Source organism: Hylobates moloch, unplaced genomic scaffold, assembly GCF_009828535.3.
Source record: "Hylobates moloch isolate HMO894 unplaced genomic scaffold, HMol_V3 SCAFFOLD_5, whole genome shotgun sequence".
Lineage (NCBI taxonomy): Eukaryota > Metazoa > Chordata > Mammalia > Primates > Hylobatidae > Hylobates > Hylobates moloch.
Window position 1 is genome coordinate 7,237,725 of NW_026652280.1, and position 19,037 is coordinate 7,256,761.

At 36.6% G+C, this 19,037-nt stretch overlaps 1 protein-coding gene across 5 annotated transcripts in view; it reads left to right on the forward strand.

Annotated features, from left to right (window-relative positions):
* The window catches only part of NETO1 (neuropilin and tolloid like 1), a 127,706-nt gene extending 113,935 nt beyond the window's left edge, over window positions 1-13,771 (forward strand). The window contains exons 9-12 of one of the 5 annotated variants that reach the window (XR_004248064.2): window positions 5,114-5,672; window positions 6,633-6,707; window positions 7,411-7,457; window positions 7,556-13,771. Coding sequence is in view for 3 of the 5 variants with exons in the window: in XM_032152064.2 (XP_032007955.1) it covers window positions 5,114-5,672; window positions 6,633-6,693 (620 nt within the window). In the remaining 2 variants the exon portion in view is untranslated. The remainder of the gene's footprint in view (window positions 1-5,113; window positions 5,673-6,632; window positions 6,708-7,410; window positions 7,458-7,555) is intronic. The other 4 variants (XR_004248065.2, XM_032152064.2, XM_032152067.2 and 1 more) reach the window with 4 other exon arrangements.
* The last annotated feature ends 5,266 nt before the right edge of the window (window positions 13,772-19,037 follow it).

The window sequence follows — 19,037 nt, forward strand, 5'->3', positions numbered from 1 at the left end:
ACTTTGCTATCATGTGTGATACCGTCTGCTTGTGATTACACCTCTCATTCGTTCCAGTTTGTTTTGATTGGACTTTGTGTACATACTCTAGAGATAAAATATGTTGAACTAGCATTTGTACTTTCAATTACTTCCAGCTACTTCACTGCACTTCAGTTTTGCTGCGAAAATGCTTTTCTTCCTTTCCCATGAACATAGCTCCCGAAGCCCTTGCCTCCTTCCCTTGTCTATACACAAAGGCTTGTTTATGTACATAGGGATCTTTGGCTGGATTATGGATGTTGCATGTTTTAGTTAAGATGAAACTGCCATATGAAGTATTTTACTGAGATCCAATATTAAACAATTGACAAAAGAAGATAGGCAAATAACTCTTTCATGCTTGAAGTCCAATATTATCTACTAAGTGCCTTCTGTGCATAGAAGTAAAGAAGTAATACCACAGTATTCATTGTTTCATACAGTCAGTAGGAAAGGCAGTTACACTAGCAACTATTTTGTTGTTGATTACTTTCGTAATCCATTACTTTTGAATGGATTAGAAATTTACTTTCTAAGTGATCTTATTGCAGACCTGTTAATAATTCGTAGTCACCACTGGCTTTGCTTTGCCCTAAATAAATGTGGTCCCATGTGTGTAAGAAATATTTGACATGCAACAAATGTGAATGGATATGCATTATGAAAGTCAATATTTATTTTTTCAGAAAGAAAAATGATTCGTTTAACTTTTAATTCATTCTCTTGTGATAGGAGAAAAAAATTTCATTATTGCAGTCATTTCTAATTTATGGAGGTTATGCCTATGGCAAGCATGTAGTGTAGCCTAAAGTTTGTCCCATGTGCCCTTGAAAAGAATATGTATTTGGTGTTGTTGAGTGGAGTGTTCTATAGATGCCTGTTATGTCTGGTAGGCTTATAGCATTGTTCAAGTCTTCTGTTTGCCTTTGATTTTCTGCTATGTTTTATCCATTATTGAAAGTGGGTGTTACATTTTTCAGCTATCATGGTTGAATTGTCTCCTTCTCTCTTCACTTCTGTAAAATTTTTCTTTCATGTAATTTTAAGCTTGGTTGCTAAATTCATATATGTGTGTAATTGTTATATCTTCCTCATGGTCCTTTTATCACTACAAAACAATCTTCTAGAGTTTAGTGCAGTTTTTTGTCTTGAGTGATACTTTTTCTGACATTAGTATAGCCACTATGTCTTTCTTATGGTTTGGTTTCCATTCTTCTTTTCCACGTTTTTATTTTCAGTCTATCTGCATGTTTGAATATAAAGTGTTCCTTTTGTAGACAGTCTACATTTGTATCTTATTTTTTATCCAGGCTGAAAATCTTTTCCTTTTCCTTGAGTTCTTTAATCCATTCACATTTAGTACTGTCATTGATATAGTTGGACTTATATATTCCATTATACTTTTTGTTTCTAAATGTCTCATGCATTTTTTCTCTTTTCCTTCTTTATTGCTTTCTTCTGCATTAAGTTAGTATATTCTAGTGCAACATTTTAATTAGAGTTTTTAATGCATTTTTTTACTTTCTTAGTTGCTTTAGGACTTAAAACATACAGCTTAACTTCTCAGAATGTATTTTAGATTTATACTAACTTAATTATAGTGAGACATAGAAACATTCTTCCTATATAGCTCTATTCTCTTTTCCAATTATATTTGTACATATTACATTTTTCAACGTTACAAGCCCAATAATACATTGCAATAATTATTACTTTATATAACTGTATGTCTTTTAAAGTGGTTGGGAGAAGAAAGGACAGCAAGTATATTAGTGTAACTTTTTATATAATCCTTCTGATTTACTATTTCTGGTTCTCTTCATTTGTTTTTCTAGACTTGCATTACCCTTGTTTCGTTTCCTTACCCAATAACATTTTAGCTCCCACCTTGTTTATGTATATTGTCACCAAATATATTGCAGTTATGTAAGTTATAGTCCAACATTACGATTATATACATAGAACATTGGTTTTTTTTAAAAAGTTAAGTGAAGACTGCAGAAGAAAGATGCCACTCTACTGTCCTTTGTAATTATTTCCGTAATCACCGTTACAGACCTTACTTGCTTCCCTGTTTATTATCTGTTCAATTTTTTCATGTGGATTTGAGTTACTGTCTGAACTCACTTGTTTTCAACATGAACTCTCTTCAATATTTATTTTAAGGAAGCTCTTTTATCATTGAATTATCTTCATTTTTGCCTGTCTCACAATGTCTTTCATTTGTGAAGGCAGGTTTGCTGGATAATGGGTTTTTGGTTGACAGGTATCTGCTGGGGTTTTGTTGTTGCTGTTGTTGTTTGGTTTTATTTTGTGTTGCTTTTGCTTGTAGCACTGCATGTGTCCTCATGCTGCCTTCTGGCCTCACTGATGATAACTCAGCTGTTAATTTGATTGAGGCTCCTTTCTATGATGAGTTTTTTTTTTCCTCTGTTGCTTTCAAGGTGTTTTATTTGTTTTTTTTAATGTTTTCAATGCCATACGTCTTTGCGTGGATCTCTTTGCATTTATCCTACTTGGAGTTTGTTGAACTTGGATGTGAGTTTTCTAATTAAGTTTGGGAAGTTTTAGCTCCTCTAGTTTTTTGTTGTTGTTGTTTTTCCTGTTACTTTCCATCGCTCCTTTGTTTCTTATACTCCCATTACAGCATGTTAGTGTGCTTGTGGATTTGCCACATTTTTTTTTCTGAGACTCTGTTATCGTTCTGCCTTCTTGTTTTGAAACTCATTTTCATATTGCACTATTCTCATGCCTCTATCTTTATAAAGTTAGTTGATACTTTCTTCTTCCAGCTGAAATGTACTGTTGATGCTCCAGGAAGTTATCATGTTAGTAATTGCACTGCTCAATTCCAGACTTTTCATTTTCGTATGATTTATATTTCTTTATTAATATTCTCTATTTGATGAGCATTGTCCTCATTTTCTTTAGCTTCTTCAATCATAGTTTGCTTTAGTTCCTTAGACATACTGATTATAGCTGCTCTGAAATCTTTGTCTGCCAACTCCGATATCTGGCTCCCCAAAGGGTCTTTTCATTGCCTACTTTTTTTTTCCTATGTATACACTTCGCTTTACTGTTTCTTTACATGCCTTACAATGTTTTGTTGAAAATCACATGTTAGATTAGTAGCATCTCTGAATACTAACTCTTTTCTCCCAGGACTTGTAGTTTTCTTGTTTGTTTCTAAATTTAGACTTGGCTGGACCATTTTAGTGAAGCCTCTGATGTTGCACCACAGAGGCCACTGCCTTGGGCTTCTCACCATCAGCCTTGGGCAACACGGTTTTAGCAGGGCGCTCTGTGCCTCTCTCATTTCCTGTTCTCTCTATTTAGCTATCACCTCTGTTGGTATTGCAGCCAGTTGTTAGTCTCCACCGATTGCCGACTGATTGCTCTCCTGCTTTCAACAATGCCCAAGATTATAAATTGTTCTACAGTCTGGTCAATTAATTTTAATTAATTGCAAGGGTAGTCCTTGACCCTGGCCTTTGTGAGTTGTTATAACCCAGGAGGACTCTCGTTAGCTGTTACTCTCCTAGCTTGTTCTGTTAAACTTCTAGATATTCTAAGGTTCTTCTTATTGCTCTTAAGACACTAACCATCTCTTAATTGCATACTTAATTGCATACTGCCTCTTAAGTGCATACAGCACTCGGTATTCCCAGGTGGTTTCCCATCCAAGTACCAGCTAGGCCCTCTTAAAACACTAAGAGGCAGTTAGTGTCTTTAGAGCAATAAGACGAACTTTGAATGTCTAGAAGCCTGTGCATACCACAAAATCTCCATAGTTTTTGAAATTATCATTAGGCCTGAGTTTCTCCACACGTCATTTCAAATAAACTTTATTTAGGGGAAGCTATAATGCTTTCTGTACTTGCAGCCTGACTCTCTTTCTGGGCACAACTTCTTCTGGGTGGGGGCAGGAACAGTGGTGCAGGTCTGTTTATGCACAGAGCACTTGGGTGAGGTTGCTAACATGTGGTGTTGTCAACTTGCCACTCCAGGCAGCTCTCCTGTGTCAGCAAACTTGGGTAAGCATGATCCAGGCCTGGCGTTCTCCACTGGAGACACCTGGTGTTGAGCTCCTGCCCTCCAAGTAGAGGCTGAGAGGAGGAACCTCCGGAGCCTCAGACATCTCAGCCACTCAGGCCAGAAAAGAAGCCTGACCAACATGGACCTGGTTGGGCATTGAGAAATGCTGGTGGCTTTCCCCTTCTAAGGAGATTCCATAACTCACTTAACTGGGAGCTGCAGGGAAAGGGTGCCCTGCATTCTTGTCCACACCTCCCTGAGTAGGGCTCCCATCATGGTGAATCAAGAGTGGAGGAAGCAAGTCGTGGCTCAAATGCCACAGACTCTTACTGTTCCTAAGGACATTTAGTAGATTGGTTTATATAAATATATCTCCACTTGATGTACACCATTAGGACAATTTCCTGAGTTTCATTAAACCAGGCTTTAATTGGTTGAGTTTTTAAAATAATTTTCTACCAGTTGTGATTATTTCATTTGGGAAAGAGTCCATGCCCATCAATCCAGAAGTGTGTGTCTTCAGATTGAATTGAATTATCCTTTGGTATCAAAATATAGTGGTTACTTTATAGATAGAGTGTGTATGTGTGTGTGTGTGTGTGTGTGTGTGTGTATTTTAAGATGAGATGCTGGACAATGGGGAGGGGGGCTATTTTTAAGGCTGGTCAGTGCATTTTTTTGGTGAAAAAAGAGACTGTATTTATTTTTAAATATTTTCTTAAGCTATGATAGATTAGATAGATAGATAGAGGATAGTGTATGTGTATGTGTGTTTGTGTGTGTGTGTGTATGTGTGTGCGTGTGTGTGTGTTTTAAGCTGAGATGCTGGGCTGTGGGGAGGGAGGGCTATTTTTAAGGCTGCTCAGTGGATTTTTTTGGTGTGAAAACAAGACCTTGTATTTATTTTTAAATATTTTCTTAAGCTATTATAAGCCTGTAAAAATTCTGTGCTCAGCCTGCTTTAAGTTTTTAATATACATTTTGACTATAATATTAATGTTTGCTGCGTTGTTTCTTGTTTTGTCCGTTTGTTGTTTTTACTCCCTCCAACCTGTAGAGAAGAGGAAAACCAGCCTGCTGGACCAGCTGACCAACACCAGTGGGACTGTCATTGGCGTGACTTCCTGCATCGTGATCATCCTCATTATCATCTCTGTCATCGTACAGATCAAACAGCCTCGTAAAAAGTATGTCCAAAGGAAATCAGACTTTGACCAGACAGTTTTCCAGGAGGTATTTGAACCTCCTCATTATGAGTTATGCACTCTCAGAGGGACAGGAGCTACAGCTGACTTTGCAGATGTGGCAGATGACTTTGAAAATTACCATAAACTGCGGAGGTCATCTTCCAAATGCATTCATGACCATCACTGTGGATCACAGCTGTCCAGCACTAAAGGCAGCCGCAGTAACCTCAGCACAAGAGATGCTTCTATCTTGACAGAGATGCCCACACAGCCAGGAAAACCCCTCATCCCACCCATGAACAGAAGAAATATCCTTGTCATGAAACACAACTACTCGCAAGATGCTGCAGATGCCTGTGACATAGATGAAATCGAAGAGGTGCCGACCACCAGTCACAGGCTGGCCAGACACGATAAAGCCGTCCAGCGGTCAGTATCAATAGATTTTTTGATGACAACTATTACCTGAGGACTGAAATACTTCCAGAGTATTGTCTTCTATTTTGTCTTCATATTTCAGTTTTCCTTTAATTAATGATTTAAACCCTAGTTTCCCATAGTTTCCCTCTTCTTTTTCCTTTTCACTGCTATCCATATTCTTCGTAAACCTCATACATGTGCATGGTATGTATGTGTGTGAACACACATGCACACAGAGACCGAAGATACTTTAAACGTATACACATATTTTATAAAATTATGGCTTTTAATTTATAATACAGATTTATAATGCAAATTTGCTTCCATGTGACCATTGCTCCCATCAGTATTTATATATTTTGAGATATGAAATGATACTTGAAAACGATTGCCTTACCAAGATGGCTCACCCATCTTGATGAACAATTTTAATCCCAAAATAACGTATTTTTCAATATAATGTATTTATTTTTGGTAGGAACACAAAAATACTTTTCTTTCACACATTACATATTATTTATATTAGGAATTGCATAGGATAGTATAGTATATTCATCATTTACACTTAAATGTTGTAAGAAATAGTAGAAACATTTGATTTATTTTCCTTTAACTATAAATGCAATATTATCTGTGTTATAGTATTAGCCTTAAAATGAGTAAAAGTTTTGAGAAAAAGTATTTAAATTTAGGAAAAATTATTTTAAATTCTGAAATCTTGTCGACTTATACTTCGTTTTGCATGTTTACTAGCATTTAGTTTATTTTATAAATCGTGATATACTCTCTCCATTCATTATACATTCTCAAAACCTAAAATACTTTAGTTGATTTGATATGTTTTGCATGCTGACATAAGTCTATTTCCACAGTTTTCTGAATTTTAAAAATGCTTTTGAGTAAATATTTGTATACATTTTTTTTTGTGCAAATAGTATTTTGTTGAATGAAATAGCCATAACATTCCAGGTTCTGCCTCATTGGGTCTCTAAGCAAACATGAATCTGAATACAACACAACTAGGGTCTAAAAAGAAAATTCAAGGTAAGCAGATGCCCTTGGTTCCTTTTCCTACTTTGTCGTATTCTGTTTTGTTGCAACTGTCTTGTAGTTTTTTAGGGAATGTGCTATTTATCCATTATTTCTTGAGATATGTGTTTCATGACATTTCATGATTAGAAATACGATGGGTTCAGTGTTTATAGGAGAGATGATTCTCAGGATACATACCTTTAAAACAAATCTTAGTATTCTTACCATCAAGAATTGTACTAAAATGTAATTTAGAAGGACATCAAATTAATAATCTAAATTTTACGTGTTTTAAGATAAAGTTTTAATGAACTATCTCCAAAGAAATACTAGAAAAAACCCAAGGTTTTCAAACTAAGAAAATAGAATATTCAGTCTCAGTATAGCTGAAGTTAATATTTAAAACTGGTAACTACTTTCTTTATGTAATTTGGCAACATTCTACTCAAAATTCGTACACTAAATATTTTTGGTACTGACACAATTTATAAACTCTTATTTTTGCATGAATATGTAGCTCATCTCATCAAAATTAAACGCAGCATGTTATGTCAAATTTTATACTATAAAATTTGAATGCAAAAGGTTTCATTAATCCTGGTTGTCTATGTGTACATCGATTTTGTCATCAGATATCACAATGGCTTTACTTTTTGCTCTTGATTGTCTATATCTATATTAGCCTAATTTGTCTCCAATTGAATTTGCTTGACAGCTAATCTCTTCTAAACTCCTCAAGCCCATCAACTATTCTTGAACTAGGTGAATGCATTTCCATGCTCTATATTACCTTAATAAATTGGTGTATTTGTATGCATTTTTCATTGGGAGAAAATGTTTTAACTGTTTTTTATTTTCAGAGAAGAACTATTTATACAAACATGGGGACTGTGAAAAGAAAATTCTGTAGTGAATTGTGAAAAGTGGACATATTTCTAAATTCATTCCACTGCCTTTATCCAAACTTAAGAATTACAGACATTTGTTATTCCTTCGGCAAGACATCCCCGCTGCACAATGATATGTTCATTTCGTAATTTGGTTGCTGGCCACCAAGTGCTCCTTAGTTTTTAAATACATTTTGAGATTAACTGGAAACTTGAAGAAGAAATTAGTTCCCGATTAAGACTATCCCAACTTTATTTTTATTGTCAGTTTCACTTTTGTTTCTATGTTGTTTTATGTCTTTGTTATATAATTGTACATTGTGTGATATGTGAAAAAAACACGAATTTGGATGAACCTTGTGTTACATGTACATTGTTTTCATTATATAGACAGCTTGAGAATAGTGCGTTCCTGAATGATTTTGAACATGCTACAGTGAAAAGTGACAGTGTGGACCATGGAATCACCAGCTAGAGGTTATGGACTATACACACCTATTATTATATTCTGATTAAATACAGGAAAAAGTAACGAGTAAAATTACTAGATTGCAATAAAAAATTTCATTTTTTGGTCTTTCCTATATACCCCTGATTTCCTTTTTGTTTTATATCAAAGAAAGTACTGAGTTTCAGAAATCCTTTTTGAAGTCAGGTATTTTACCATTCATACCCTACAGTAGAAATGTTTTTGATTAAGCACTCAGCAATATTACCAAACTGACAGTTTGAGAAAATACCCTGCATGTCAGTACTGGATATTGGAGTTGGGAAAATATCCTTTTTGTTAGACACGTTGTAAAAAGCATGCATTGTCAAATACTGTTGTTACTCTTCCATTTCTTTATGTCATATGCTTGCTACTTATGACTTTTTTATAAATATATATAAAATGTAGAATAATTTCCTAATTTGAGTTAAGAGAAATGTTTTCTTCCATTAGAATGATTAAAAAACTGACTCACATAAATACACATTTTATATCAACTCTTTCCACCTTTTAGGGTACAGGATGTCCTTCAGTATTGAGGTTTACTTCCCAAAATATTTGGCTTCTAAAAGTTTAGGGGAATATTTTCTTCTTTTAGAACAGGGAACTCTTTTTAAAACTGCTTTAAAATCACAAGCCCTTTTATGAACCAAACTACACCATTATGAATTATTCGTATTCTCAGGCACACATAATACACCTGAAAGCTTAGTGATTATGATGTGTTTAACATAAAGTAAAATCCTAAAATATATTTTATTGCCATTAAATTATATACACACTCTGTAAAGTTTGATTTGGTGAGTGGTTATTTTTTAAAATATTCAATGTGTCATCTTACAAAATAAATTTTTAAAATAAGAATTACTGTCAGTATATATGCTTCCCAACATTTTCAAAACTACTGAATTCTCCAGATTGAAAGAACTCTGTCCTTCCACTAGCAGAGCGGTCTGGTCTACTAAAATTTGGACTGTGCAATTCCAGCAGGCTTTGCAAACTAAATAGATGAATTACTGTTATACTTCCCTACTAGGAATTCAATGTCATATATGTTAAAAAATAAGTAAATAGAAAATAAAATAAAATTTTATAATAGAAAAGTCAAAGAATTATCATAGCCGCTATAAACACTCTATCTTGAAAAAATGTCAAGCTACAGCATCACTTCAATGAATCTGATAAACTAGGGAATCAGAAAAGGTTTTGAACATGACACAGATCATTTTTCATTGTTATGCTACATAGTTTTATACACATTGCTTATGATAAAATATACCCTTTTTTATTTGGCTTGACTAGTTTATTTATTACCATGGTTCCTTTTTTGCCCTTTAATTCAAAATTAATACACCAAATATTTTTTAAAGGATTAATCGTATCTTATTGCTTTCTCCATTTAGAAATATTCAGAGGACTGCTTTCTCTTTGAATTATAATCTCAAAAGTATGATATAACTGTCAAGATTTTTTTATTTGTAACCGCAATAAAAATAGTGAAATAAGTTAGGTGAACACTTTACTATTAATTTGTTCTATAACCGTCCGGGATGTCCGTCCCCCCCAGTTTCTCCTAAATATAAAGAATGCTGATTCCCTGCTTAAAAGATATTTTCACCGGAAGTCTACTAATGGGACTTTAAAAAAAAAACACTAAATGAAGTGTAATAATAAGAATGAATAGCTCACATACATTTAACACACAGCAGCTTCATGAGAAAACAACTGTATTTTAAATGAAGAACAGGCCTCCTCAGCGATAACTCTAAAATTTCTCAACAATGTACAGACACAGACTAATCATAAAAGAAGATCATGACGATGCTGGGCAGTGTCTGCAGGCAGCCTTTTCTCCTGGCATTCACGCTAGATGCTGAAACTTGGGAGTGCAGGGCTCTAGCAGAGCTGGGAGATGTTCTCTGGAGGGTTCTGGTGGTGCTTATTTATCAGCCAGTATTGAGATTTGTCAATATATCCAAAACTATTTAGTAGCTATATCAGACCTTATCACCTGAATGCAACCTTTGGCCCACATTCTAAAGGTGGTGACACACATAGATAAGGAATGAGATGTTTCAAGACTTTTAAGTCATGTTATTTTAATAAATGATTATATTTTTTGATAAAGTGAATTCAAATATTACCAACTCAAGTGCTTTATTGATTTAACAAGATGATTTCAAATAATGTATTAAGTTAGCCTGCTCCGTTAATTTGATAAAGCTGTTCTTTTTCATTTTATTTTTTCAAGGTTTCATTCACTTTTCAAAATCATGGTAGCATATCGTCACATGCAGTGCCAACGAAGCCCCATATTAAGCTTCGTACTTCTGTCCAGATGTATTGTAGTTGCCTAATTTCAAGGTTCAAATTTGGAAATCTGATTTATTTTGTATGTTTTTATATACATACCAATTTTAAGCATTATCTTGCAAAGTAGACATAGGTGGTGTTTGATTTGCCATAATGAACTTGAATTCGATTTTGTCACTAAAATGTGGCTATCCACATAATTGGAGGTCAATGTCTTTGGGCTTTTAATGGAGAACAAATCACACTGTGGTGGTGCTGGTTTTTCTGTTTCACATTGACTTTTGCTCTAGAAGTATATCCGTGAGTCTGATGACTCCATAAGTTATGATCCTCAGTGTTAAGTAACTTAGACCATTGGCATTACTTTAATATTCACTTAAGCTTCTGTATCATTTTTTTCTGTATTTTTCCCTTAGGAATTTAATTTGGGTCTTCCTCAAATTTTATAGCTTTTTAAAAAAAATTCCATGAATGGGTTTTCCTCAACCTCAGAATATCATAATAAATTACAAGATATGACCCTGGTTCCTATTACCTTGATTAAAGTGATGGCAATTAATTTACTGATGTTTTGTCAGTGAAATAAATAAGAGCATCTTATGAAGTTTGTGTATCTCTGTGATGAAAATGAGTCGTGTCAGATTCCCTCTCTGAAGGGAAGTTAAATAGACAACATTTTTTAAATTCTTTGAATTCTAAATAAATATGCTTTGAAAAGTGAGTTAGGGTTTTGTCTAATTGCACTGAGGCGAGTTAGCTTCTGTGCCATTTTTCTCTGTGCACTTTTTCCTCCATGGATTCATTTCTACATATTGCAGTCTAGCATAAAGGACCCAGCCAAGAAATTGTAAAATAGATTCAACAACAAAATAAACAGGTCTTGAGTTAATTATCAATCTCTATGCACTTAATATTTCTGAAGCCCATCTTAAAGGTGTAATAAAGTAGAAAAATGAAAATATATTGTTAAAATAGCCAGAAATGTTTTTATAAATAATCCTCCTAAATAAATCTGAGGCCCTTTGTTAATTTACAATTATCATGATTCATTTTATTAATAAACTTGTTTGAATTGTACTACAAATTTAACTGAATTATATCATCAAAATAAATCAAACAGGGTAATAAAAATAACAATTGTAGGTGACTGATGTCAGACTCATAACAACTCATCATTTTCTTGTAGCCTCTGATTCTGTACTTTCTTGTGTATTATTAAAGAGGTAAATGCTCTCTTAAAATGCCTCTAGTTCCTCAGAGGTAGGAAAAATAAACTCAACCTGCTTTGGACTTGTGTATTTACTTGGGTTGGTTTCCAGAATCTCCTTATTCCTGAAACAGTATGATCATGTAGTTAAACTGCTCCTTTATATCTATAAGTACTGTGCAGCCAACATGTTCTTTTTTGTCTCCAACTTCTGCCATCTTTCCAACCTCTGAGGCATGCTATTTTATAGTGGTTTGCTCTTTGAAAAATTGTTTTTGTGCCCTCTCTTAATAGTCACAGATACTGACACAAAACTTAAAAATGACCAGAAAACAATGTATAAATTATTTAAAATAAAACATTCTTTTTATATCACATTATCAAATTTGTACTCTTTATTCACTTTTCCATTAAGTGTGATGTCAATATAGCTAGGCTGTTTTGAGCTTGCATAGTCTGTCTACCAAGCTTCTTCCTAAGTACTTTGAGGGTAAAATGAAGAAGGCAGTCTAGGAAGGAACACAGTTACAGAGCCTTGTAGAAGGCAGACTGATTACAGGAGCTGTATAAGGAAAATTAAACCCAACATTATGTGCTGTGTTGGCCATCATGCAAAGCTGATTGCATAACCCTGGTTACCTCTTCCATTATCTTCCATGGAAGATAAAAATAAATTCAAATGTTAATTCAGTAGACATGATGTTTTATAATGAAGTTTGTAGCAGAAACCTGAGAATATATGTATCTTCGTAAGAAGATCAAGAGAGGCTTTGTGAATAGCTGACCTTCCAAGCAGGTCTTGAAGGATGGAGACAATGGTCAAATAGTAGTGCAGGGAGAAATTGCCACCTAGAGTAATTAAAGCAGATGTAGCCTCGGAAGATCATTTAATTGAGCTGGTTGGAGCATAGACAGGAGGAGTAATACTAAGTATATTTGACAGAGTAGGTTTGAGTTTACATCGTGATTTCTGAGTGCATGGAATACTATCCAAAGGAATTTACATTTTATTCAAGGGAGAATATTTTAAGACCTCAGTAGAGTGGAACTTAAGATTTCTACCTTCAGTAGAAGCCTCTGACAGGGTATGTTTGCTAAATTGAATGGGAGTGAAATACAGTAGAATCAAAACAGTGTAGAAACTAGACATGAGAAAGAGTAACTGGCAGATTGTTAGATATCCAGGAATATTTGTCTGGCTTTTTTACTTCTACTATACTTTATTGTTTCAAGGTGATGGTTGACTAGCGAACATACTGAGTGTCACATGCTAAACACTATTTTGAGTGTTCTACATGTAATTTTTTTCCTTGGTCATCTTAGCAATTCTGTGACTAATTAATAATATTTGTTGTTATTTATTGTACAGATGAGGAAACTGAAGAGAGTTTTAGTAACTTTTTTAAGATTACACAATAAACAATGATGAATCAAGCTTTGAAGCCAACCTCACCAACCACAAGATCAACCAACACTCTTCACCAATGTGTAATATAACCATGTTAATATTCAACATAGTATGTACTGCTGAAAGAAGTTGATACTTATTCATATTAACCCCGTAGTTTTGTGTTTCCTCATCTGTAAAAGTATGTATTATAACATCTTCTCTCCACCTTACAGCGTGTGAGGCTCAAATGACCGTTCATTGGAAGATATTTTTTATATCCTATAAGGCATTATAAAAATAAATCATTTTTCCTAAATGATGTGTAAACTTCATTTTATGATCGACATGGAACAAAAGTATCATCTATAAAGAGCAATGTAAAGTAACCTCCCTCTGAACTTGTCCACAGTAAAATATGTGACTTTTCTAATCCGATGACTCTTTCTCTGTCTGGATGATATTTCCTCCAGTGCTATTCTGTTGAATCATCATATTGAAGTGCAGTTATTCATCATCTGTCATTCAACATTGAGTGCCAGAGCTCCTGAGTAACCCCCAAAGCACTCATCAGGAAGTATACACAGAAATAGCAACGCTGGAAAGCAAATCTTGTATTTTAGTCACAGATAATTGTTTGGCATAAATTCACATAATAGCATCCTGGTAGATAAGCAAGGAAGCAGACAGCTGTATAGGTAAACGCAGTTTTATAAGCAACATTACAATATAAAAAAGTGGTATACTGCAGTGAAAATCAAATTTAGTTTTATTTCATACTGTTTATTTGCTCTTTAAAAATCTGTTTGAATCCTCTGAGTTTCACCTTTACTCTTTCTTTCTTCTTTCTTTCTTTCTTTCTTTCTTTCTTTCTTTCTTTCCTTCTTTCTTTCTTTCTTTTCTTCTTTCTTCTTTCTTTCTTTCTTTTCTTCTTTCTTTCTTTCTCTTTCTTTCTTCCTTTCTTTCCTTTTACTTTCTTTCTTTTCTTTCTTTCTTTTTTCTCTTTTTCTTTTTCTTTTTTGAGACAGTCTCACTCTGACACCCAGGCTGGAGTACAGTGGGGCTATCTCAGCTCACTGCAACCTCTGCCTCCTGGGCTCAAGCAATTTTCATGCCTCAGCCTCCAGAGTAGCTGGGATTACAAGGCCACACCATCACCCCTGGCTAATTGTTGTATTTTTAGTAGAGATGGCATTTTGCCATGTTGCCCAACTCCTACCCTCAAGTGATCCACCCACCTCAGCCTCCCAAAATGTCAGAATTACAGGCATGAGCTACTGTGTCTGGCCCTCACCTCCTTTATTTGTAAAATTGAGAAGGCTACACCTAGTGAAGAAGGTTTCTGTTAACATTAGAACTGGGCTGGACATGGTAGCTCACACTTGTAATCCCAGCACTTTGGGAGGCCAAGGCTAGTGGGTCATCTGAGGTCAGGAGTTTGAGACCAGCCTGGCCAACATGGTGAAACCACATCGCTACTAAAAATACAAAAAATAGCTGGTCATGGTGGTGGGTGCTTGTAATCCCAGCTACTCTGGAGGCTGAGGCAGAAGAATCGCTTGAATCCTGGAGGCGGAGGTTGCAGTGAGCCGAGATTGTGCCATGGCACTCCAGCCTGGTGACAGACACCATCTGAAAAACAAAAAAAACCCAAAAAAATAAAATAAAACAATAAAACCACTTTTTGAAATGTTGATATACTTAGGAGAAAATACTGTCTCTTTCTACTCCTTTTCTCTAGGCCAGCTTTTTCTCTCAGCTACATTGAGATCTTTGCCAAATATATAAAATGTTTCTGACCGGACGGTTTTAGTTGCTTATCTATATGTATTATATTTTTAAGGACCCTGTTAGGTAGGCAGATATTACACTTCACCTACCAAGCTACTGTTTGTTCTGAATGACTAGAACTGAGAATCTACAAACTCTTTCCTGTACCAGCTGACTGGCCACCGTCAGGAGCTTCTAGCAGAGGTAGTGCAGCCAGATTGAAAGGCAGATGAGAACATAAAGGACTTGCCTGTTTATTTGCTTTCTATTCCTACCATGGTGCTCCAAGAAAGGACATTTCCAGGCAGGGGCAGCCTCCAGCGTCTCCTGGACGCTTCCATTCCAACCTTCCCAGGGCCCCTTGGAGGCCTCAGCACCAGCCCGGAGTGCCCCACTTCGGAGCTCTGCACCCTAAGTCTGCACCACCTCCTCCAAGCTTCTAGATTCTGAAACCCCCAAGTTCTTTTCATTGTTTCCTCAACCAGGGGTGATAGAGCTTTCTGGAGTGTATTATCTCTGTGTTACCTCCATGTTCCCTTTTTGGTTTTTTTGCCCTCCAACCTGTGTAAAGGATTCATTTGTCAAAACCCCTCTGTTGATAGATCCAGGATGTTTCCTGTTTTGCTGACTGGAGGATTAGCATGAATTTTAATTGGACTGTTTTTTCTTCCTACGGGCATTTAAAAATTCTTCCTTGAGATACTTTTGCTTAATTTATGACAATTTGGCCTACTTAAATTTCTCACTAGAAAAAATATTTGGCTAACTTATTTCTGGAATATTAGTTCTATACCATGAGATATTAAATTTTATATGGCTATAATACACAAGAGTGCAGATATTCTCTTTTCATGGAGTGGGCAGTCCTCATTTCTCATGGGGGTTTTATAGGAACATATAATTTATATTGAAATAACATTGGAATGAAAAACGAACATTTTTCTAATTGACATTCCTTACCTAGGCAGCTCTAGGCAACTTCTTAATTCACACATGTGGACCATAATCAATTCTCGTGTGCCTCTAAATTTTACTTTATTCTGTATGAATAAAATTCCTTTCAAAATGATTGTCCAGTGTGGTCTTACTGATGTCCTCAAAGAGAGCCTAGAGATTTTTCCAGTCTATTAGAAGTTTCAGAGCATCTCCTAAGAGGGTTAGTAACTTAAATTCTAACTAATCCCAAGATGGCTAAATAAGAACAGCTCCAGTTTACAGCTCCCAATGTGAGCAATGCAGAAGACTGGTGATTTCTGCATTTCCAACTGAGATACCGGGTTCATCTCACTGGGACTGGCTGGACAGTGGGTGCAGCCCACGGAGTGAGAGCTGAAGCAGGGCGGGGCATCACCTCACCTGGGAAGCCCAAGGGGTCAGGGAATTCCCTTTCCTAGCCAAGGGAAGCCCTGACAGATGGTACCTGGAAAATTGGGACACTCCCACCCTAATACTGCACTTTTCCAAGGGTCTTAGCAAATGGCACACCAGGAGAGTATATGCCACACCTGGCTGGGCGGGTCCCATGCCCATGGAGCCTTGCTCACTGCTATCACAGCAGTCCGAGATCAAACCGCAAGGTGGCAGCGAGGCTGAGGGAGGGGTGTCAGCCATTGCTGAGGCTTAACTAGGTAAACAAAGCACCAGGAAGCTCAAACTGGGTGGAGACCACTGAAGCTCAACGAGGCCTGCCTGTCTCTGTAGAATCCACCTCTGGGCACAGGGCATAGCTGAACAAAAGGCAGCAGAAACTTCTGCATACTTAAATGTCCCTGTCTGACAGCTGTGAAGAGAGCAGTGCTTCTCCCAGCATGGAGTTTGAGATTTGAGAACAGACAGACTGCCTCCTCAAGTGGGTCCCTGACCCCCAAGTAGCCTAACTTGGAGACACATCCCAGTAGGGGCCAACTGGCACCTCATACAGCTGGGTGCCCCTCTGAGACGAAGCTTCCAGGGGAAGGGTTACGTAGCACCATTTGCTATTCTGCCATATTTGCTGTTCTGCAGCCTCTGCTGGTGATACTCAGGCAAACAGGGTCTGGAGTGGACCTCCAGCAAACTCCAACAGACCTGCAGCTGAGGGTCCTAACTGTTAGAAGGAAAACTCACAAACAGAAAGGAATAGCATCAACATCAACAAAAAGGACATCCACACCAAAACCCCATCTGTAGGTCACCATCATCAAAGAACAAAGGTAGATAAAACCACAAAGATGGGGAGAAACCAGAAGAGAAAAGCTGAAAATTCTAAAAACCGAGCACCTCTTCTTCTCCAAAGGATCACAGGTCCTCGCCAGCAATGGAACAAAGCTAGATGGAGAATGACTTTGATGAGTTGACAGAAGCAGGCTTCAGAAGATCAGTAATAACAAACTTCTCCAAGCTAAAGCAGGATGTTCAAACCCATCGCCAGGAAACTAAAAACCTTGAAAAAAGATTAGAAGAATGGCTAACTAGAACAGACAGCATAGAGAAGACCTTAAATGACCTGATGGAGCTGAAAACCATGTCACGAGAACTACGTGACACATGCACAAGCTTCCGTAGCCGATTCAATCAAGGGGAAGAAAGGGTATCAGTGATGGAAGATCAAATGAATGAAATGAAGCGAGAAGAGAAGTTTAGAGAAAAAAGAGTAAAAAGAAATGAACAAAGCCTCCAAGAAATATGGGACTATGTGAAAAGACCAAATCTACGTTTGATTGGTGTACCTGAAAGTGACGGGGAGAATGGAACCAAGCTGGAAAACACTCTTCAGGATATTATCCAGGAGAACTTCCCCAACCTAGCAAGGCAGGCCAACATTCAAATTCAGGAAATACAGAGAACACCACAAAGATACTCCTCAAGAAGAGCAACTCCAAGACACATAATTGTCAGATTCACCAAGGTTGAAATGAAGGAAAAAATGTTAAGGGCAGCCAGAGAGAAAGGTTGGGTTACCCACAAAGGGAAGCCCATCAGACTAACACAGATCTCTCAGCAGAAACTCTACAAGCCAGAAGAGTGGAGGCCAATATTCAACATTCTTAAAGAAAAGAATTTTCAACCCAGAATTTTCATATCCAGCCAAACTAAGCTTCATAAGTGAAGGAGAAATAAAATCCTTTACAGACAACAAATGCTGAGAAATTTTGTCACCATCGGGCCTGCCTTACAAGAGCTCCTGAAGGAAGCACTAAACATGGAAAGGAACAACCGGTACCAGGCACTGCAAAAACATGCCAAATTGTAAAGACCATCGATGCTAGGAAGAAACTGCATCAACTAACGAGCAAAATAACCAGCTAACATCATAATGACAGGATCAAATTCACACATAACAATATTAACCTTAAACGTAAATGGGCTAAATGCCCCAATTAAAAGACACAGACTGGCAAGTTGGATAGAGTCAAGACTCATCAGTTTGCTACATTAAGGAGACCCATTTCATGTGCACAGACACACATAGGCTCAAAATAAAGGGATGGAGGAAGATCTACCAAGCAAATGGAAAACAAAAAAAAGCAGGAGTTGCAATCCTAGTCTCTGATAAAACAGACTTTAAATCTACAAAGATCAAAAGACACAAGGACATTACATAATGTTAAAGGGATCAATTCAACAAGAAGAGCTAACTATCCTAAATATATATGCACCCAATACAGGAGCACCCAGATTCATAAAGCAAGTCCTTAGAGACCTACAAATAGACTTGGATTCCCACACAATAATCATGGGAGACTTTAATACCCCACTCTCAACATTAGACAGATCGATGAGACAGAAAGTTAACAAGGATATCCAGGAATTGAACTCAGCTCTGCACCAAGCAGACCTAACAGACATCTACAGAACTCTCCACCCCAAATCAACAGAATATACATTCTTCTCAGCACCACATCACACTTATTCCAAAATTGATCACATAGTTGGAAGTAAAGCACTCCTCAGCAAATGTAAAACAACAGAAATCACAACAAACTGTCTCTCAGACCACAGCGCAATCAAAATAGAACTCAGGATTAAGAAACTCACTCAAAACTGCACAACTACTTGGAAACTGAACAACCTGCTCCTGAATGACTACTGGGTACATAACAAAATGAAGGCAGAAATAAAGACGTTCTTTGAAACCAGTGAGAACAAAGACACAACATACCAGAATCTCTGGGACACAGTGTGTAGAGGGAAATTTATAGCACTAAATGCCCATAAGAGAAAGCAGGAAAGATCTAAAATTGACACCCTAACATCACAATTAAAAGAACTAGAGAAGCAGGAGCAAACACATTCAAAAGCTAGCAGA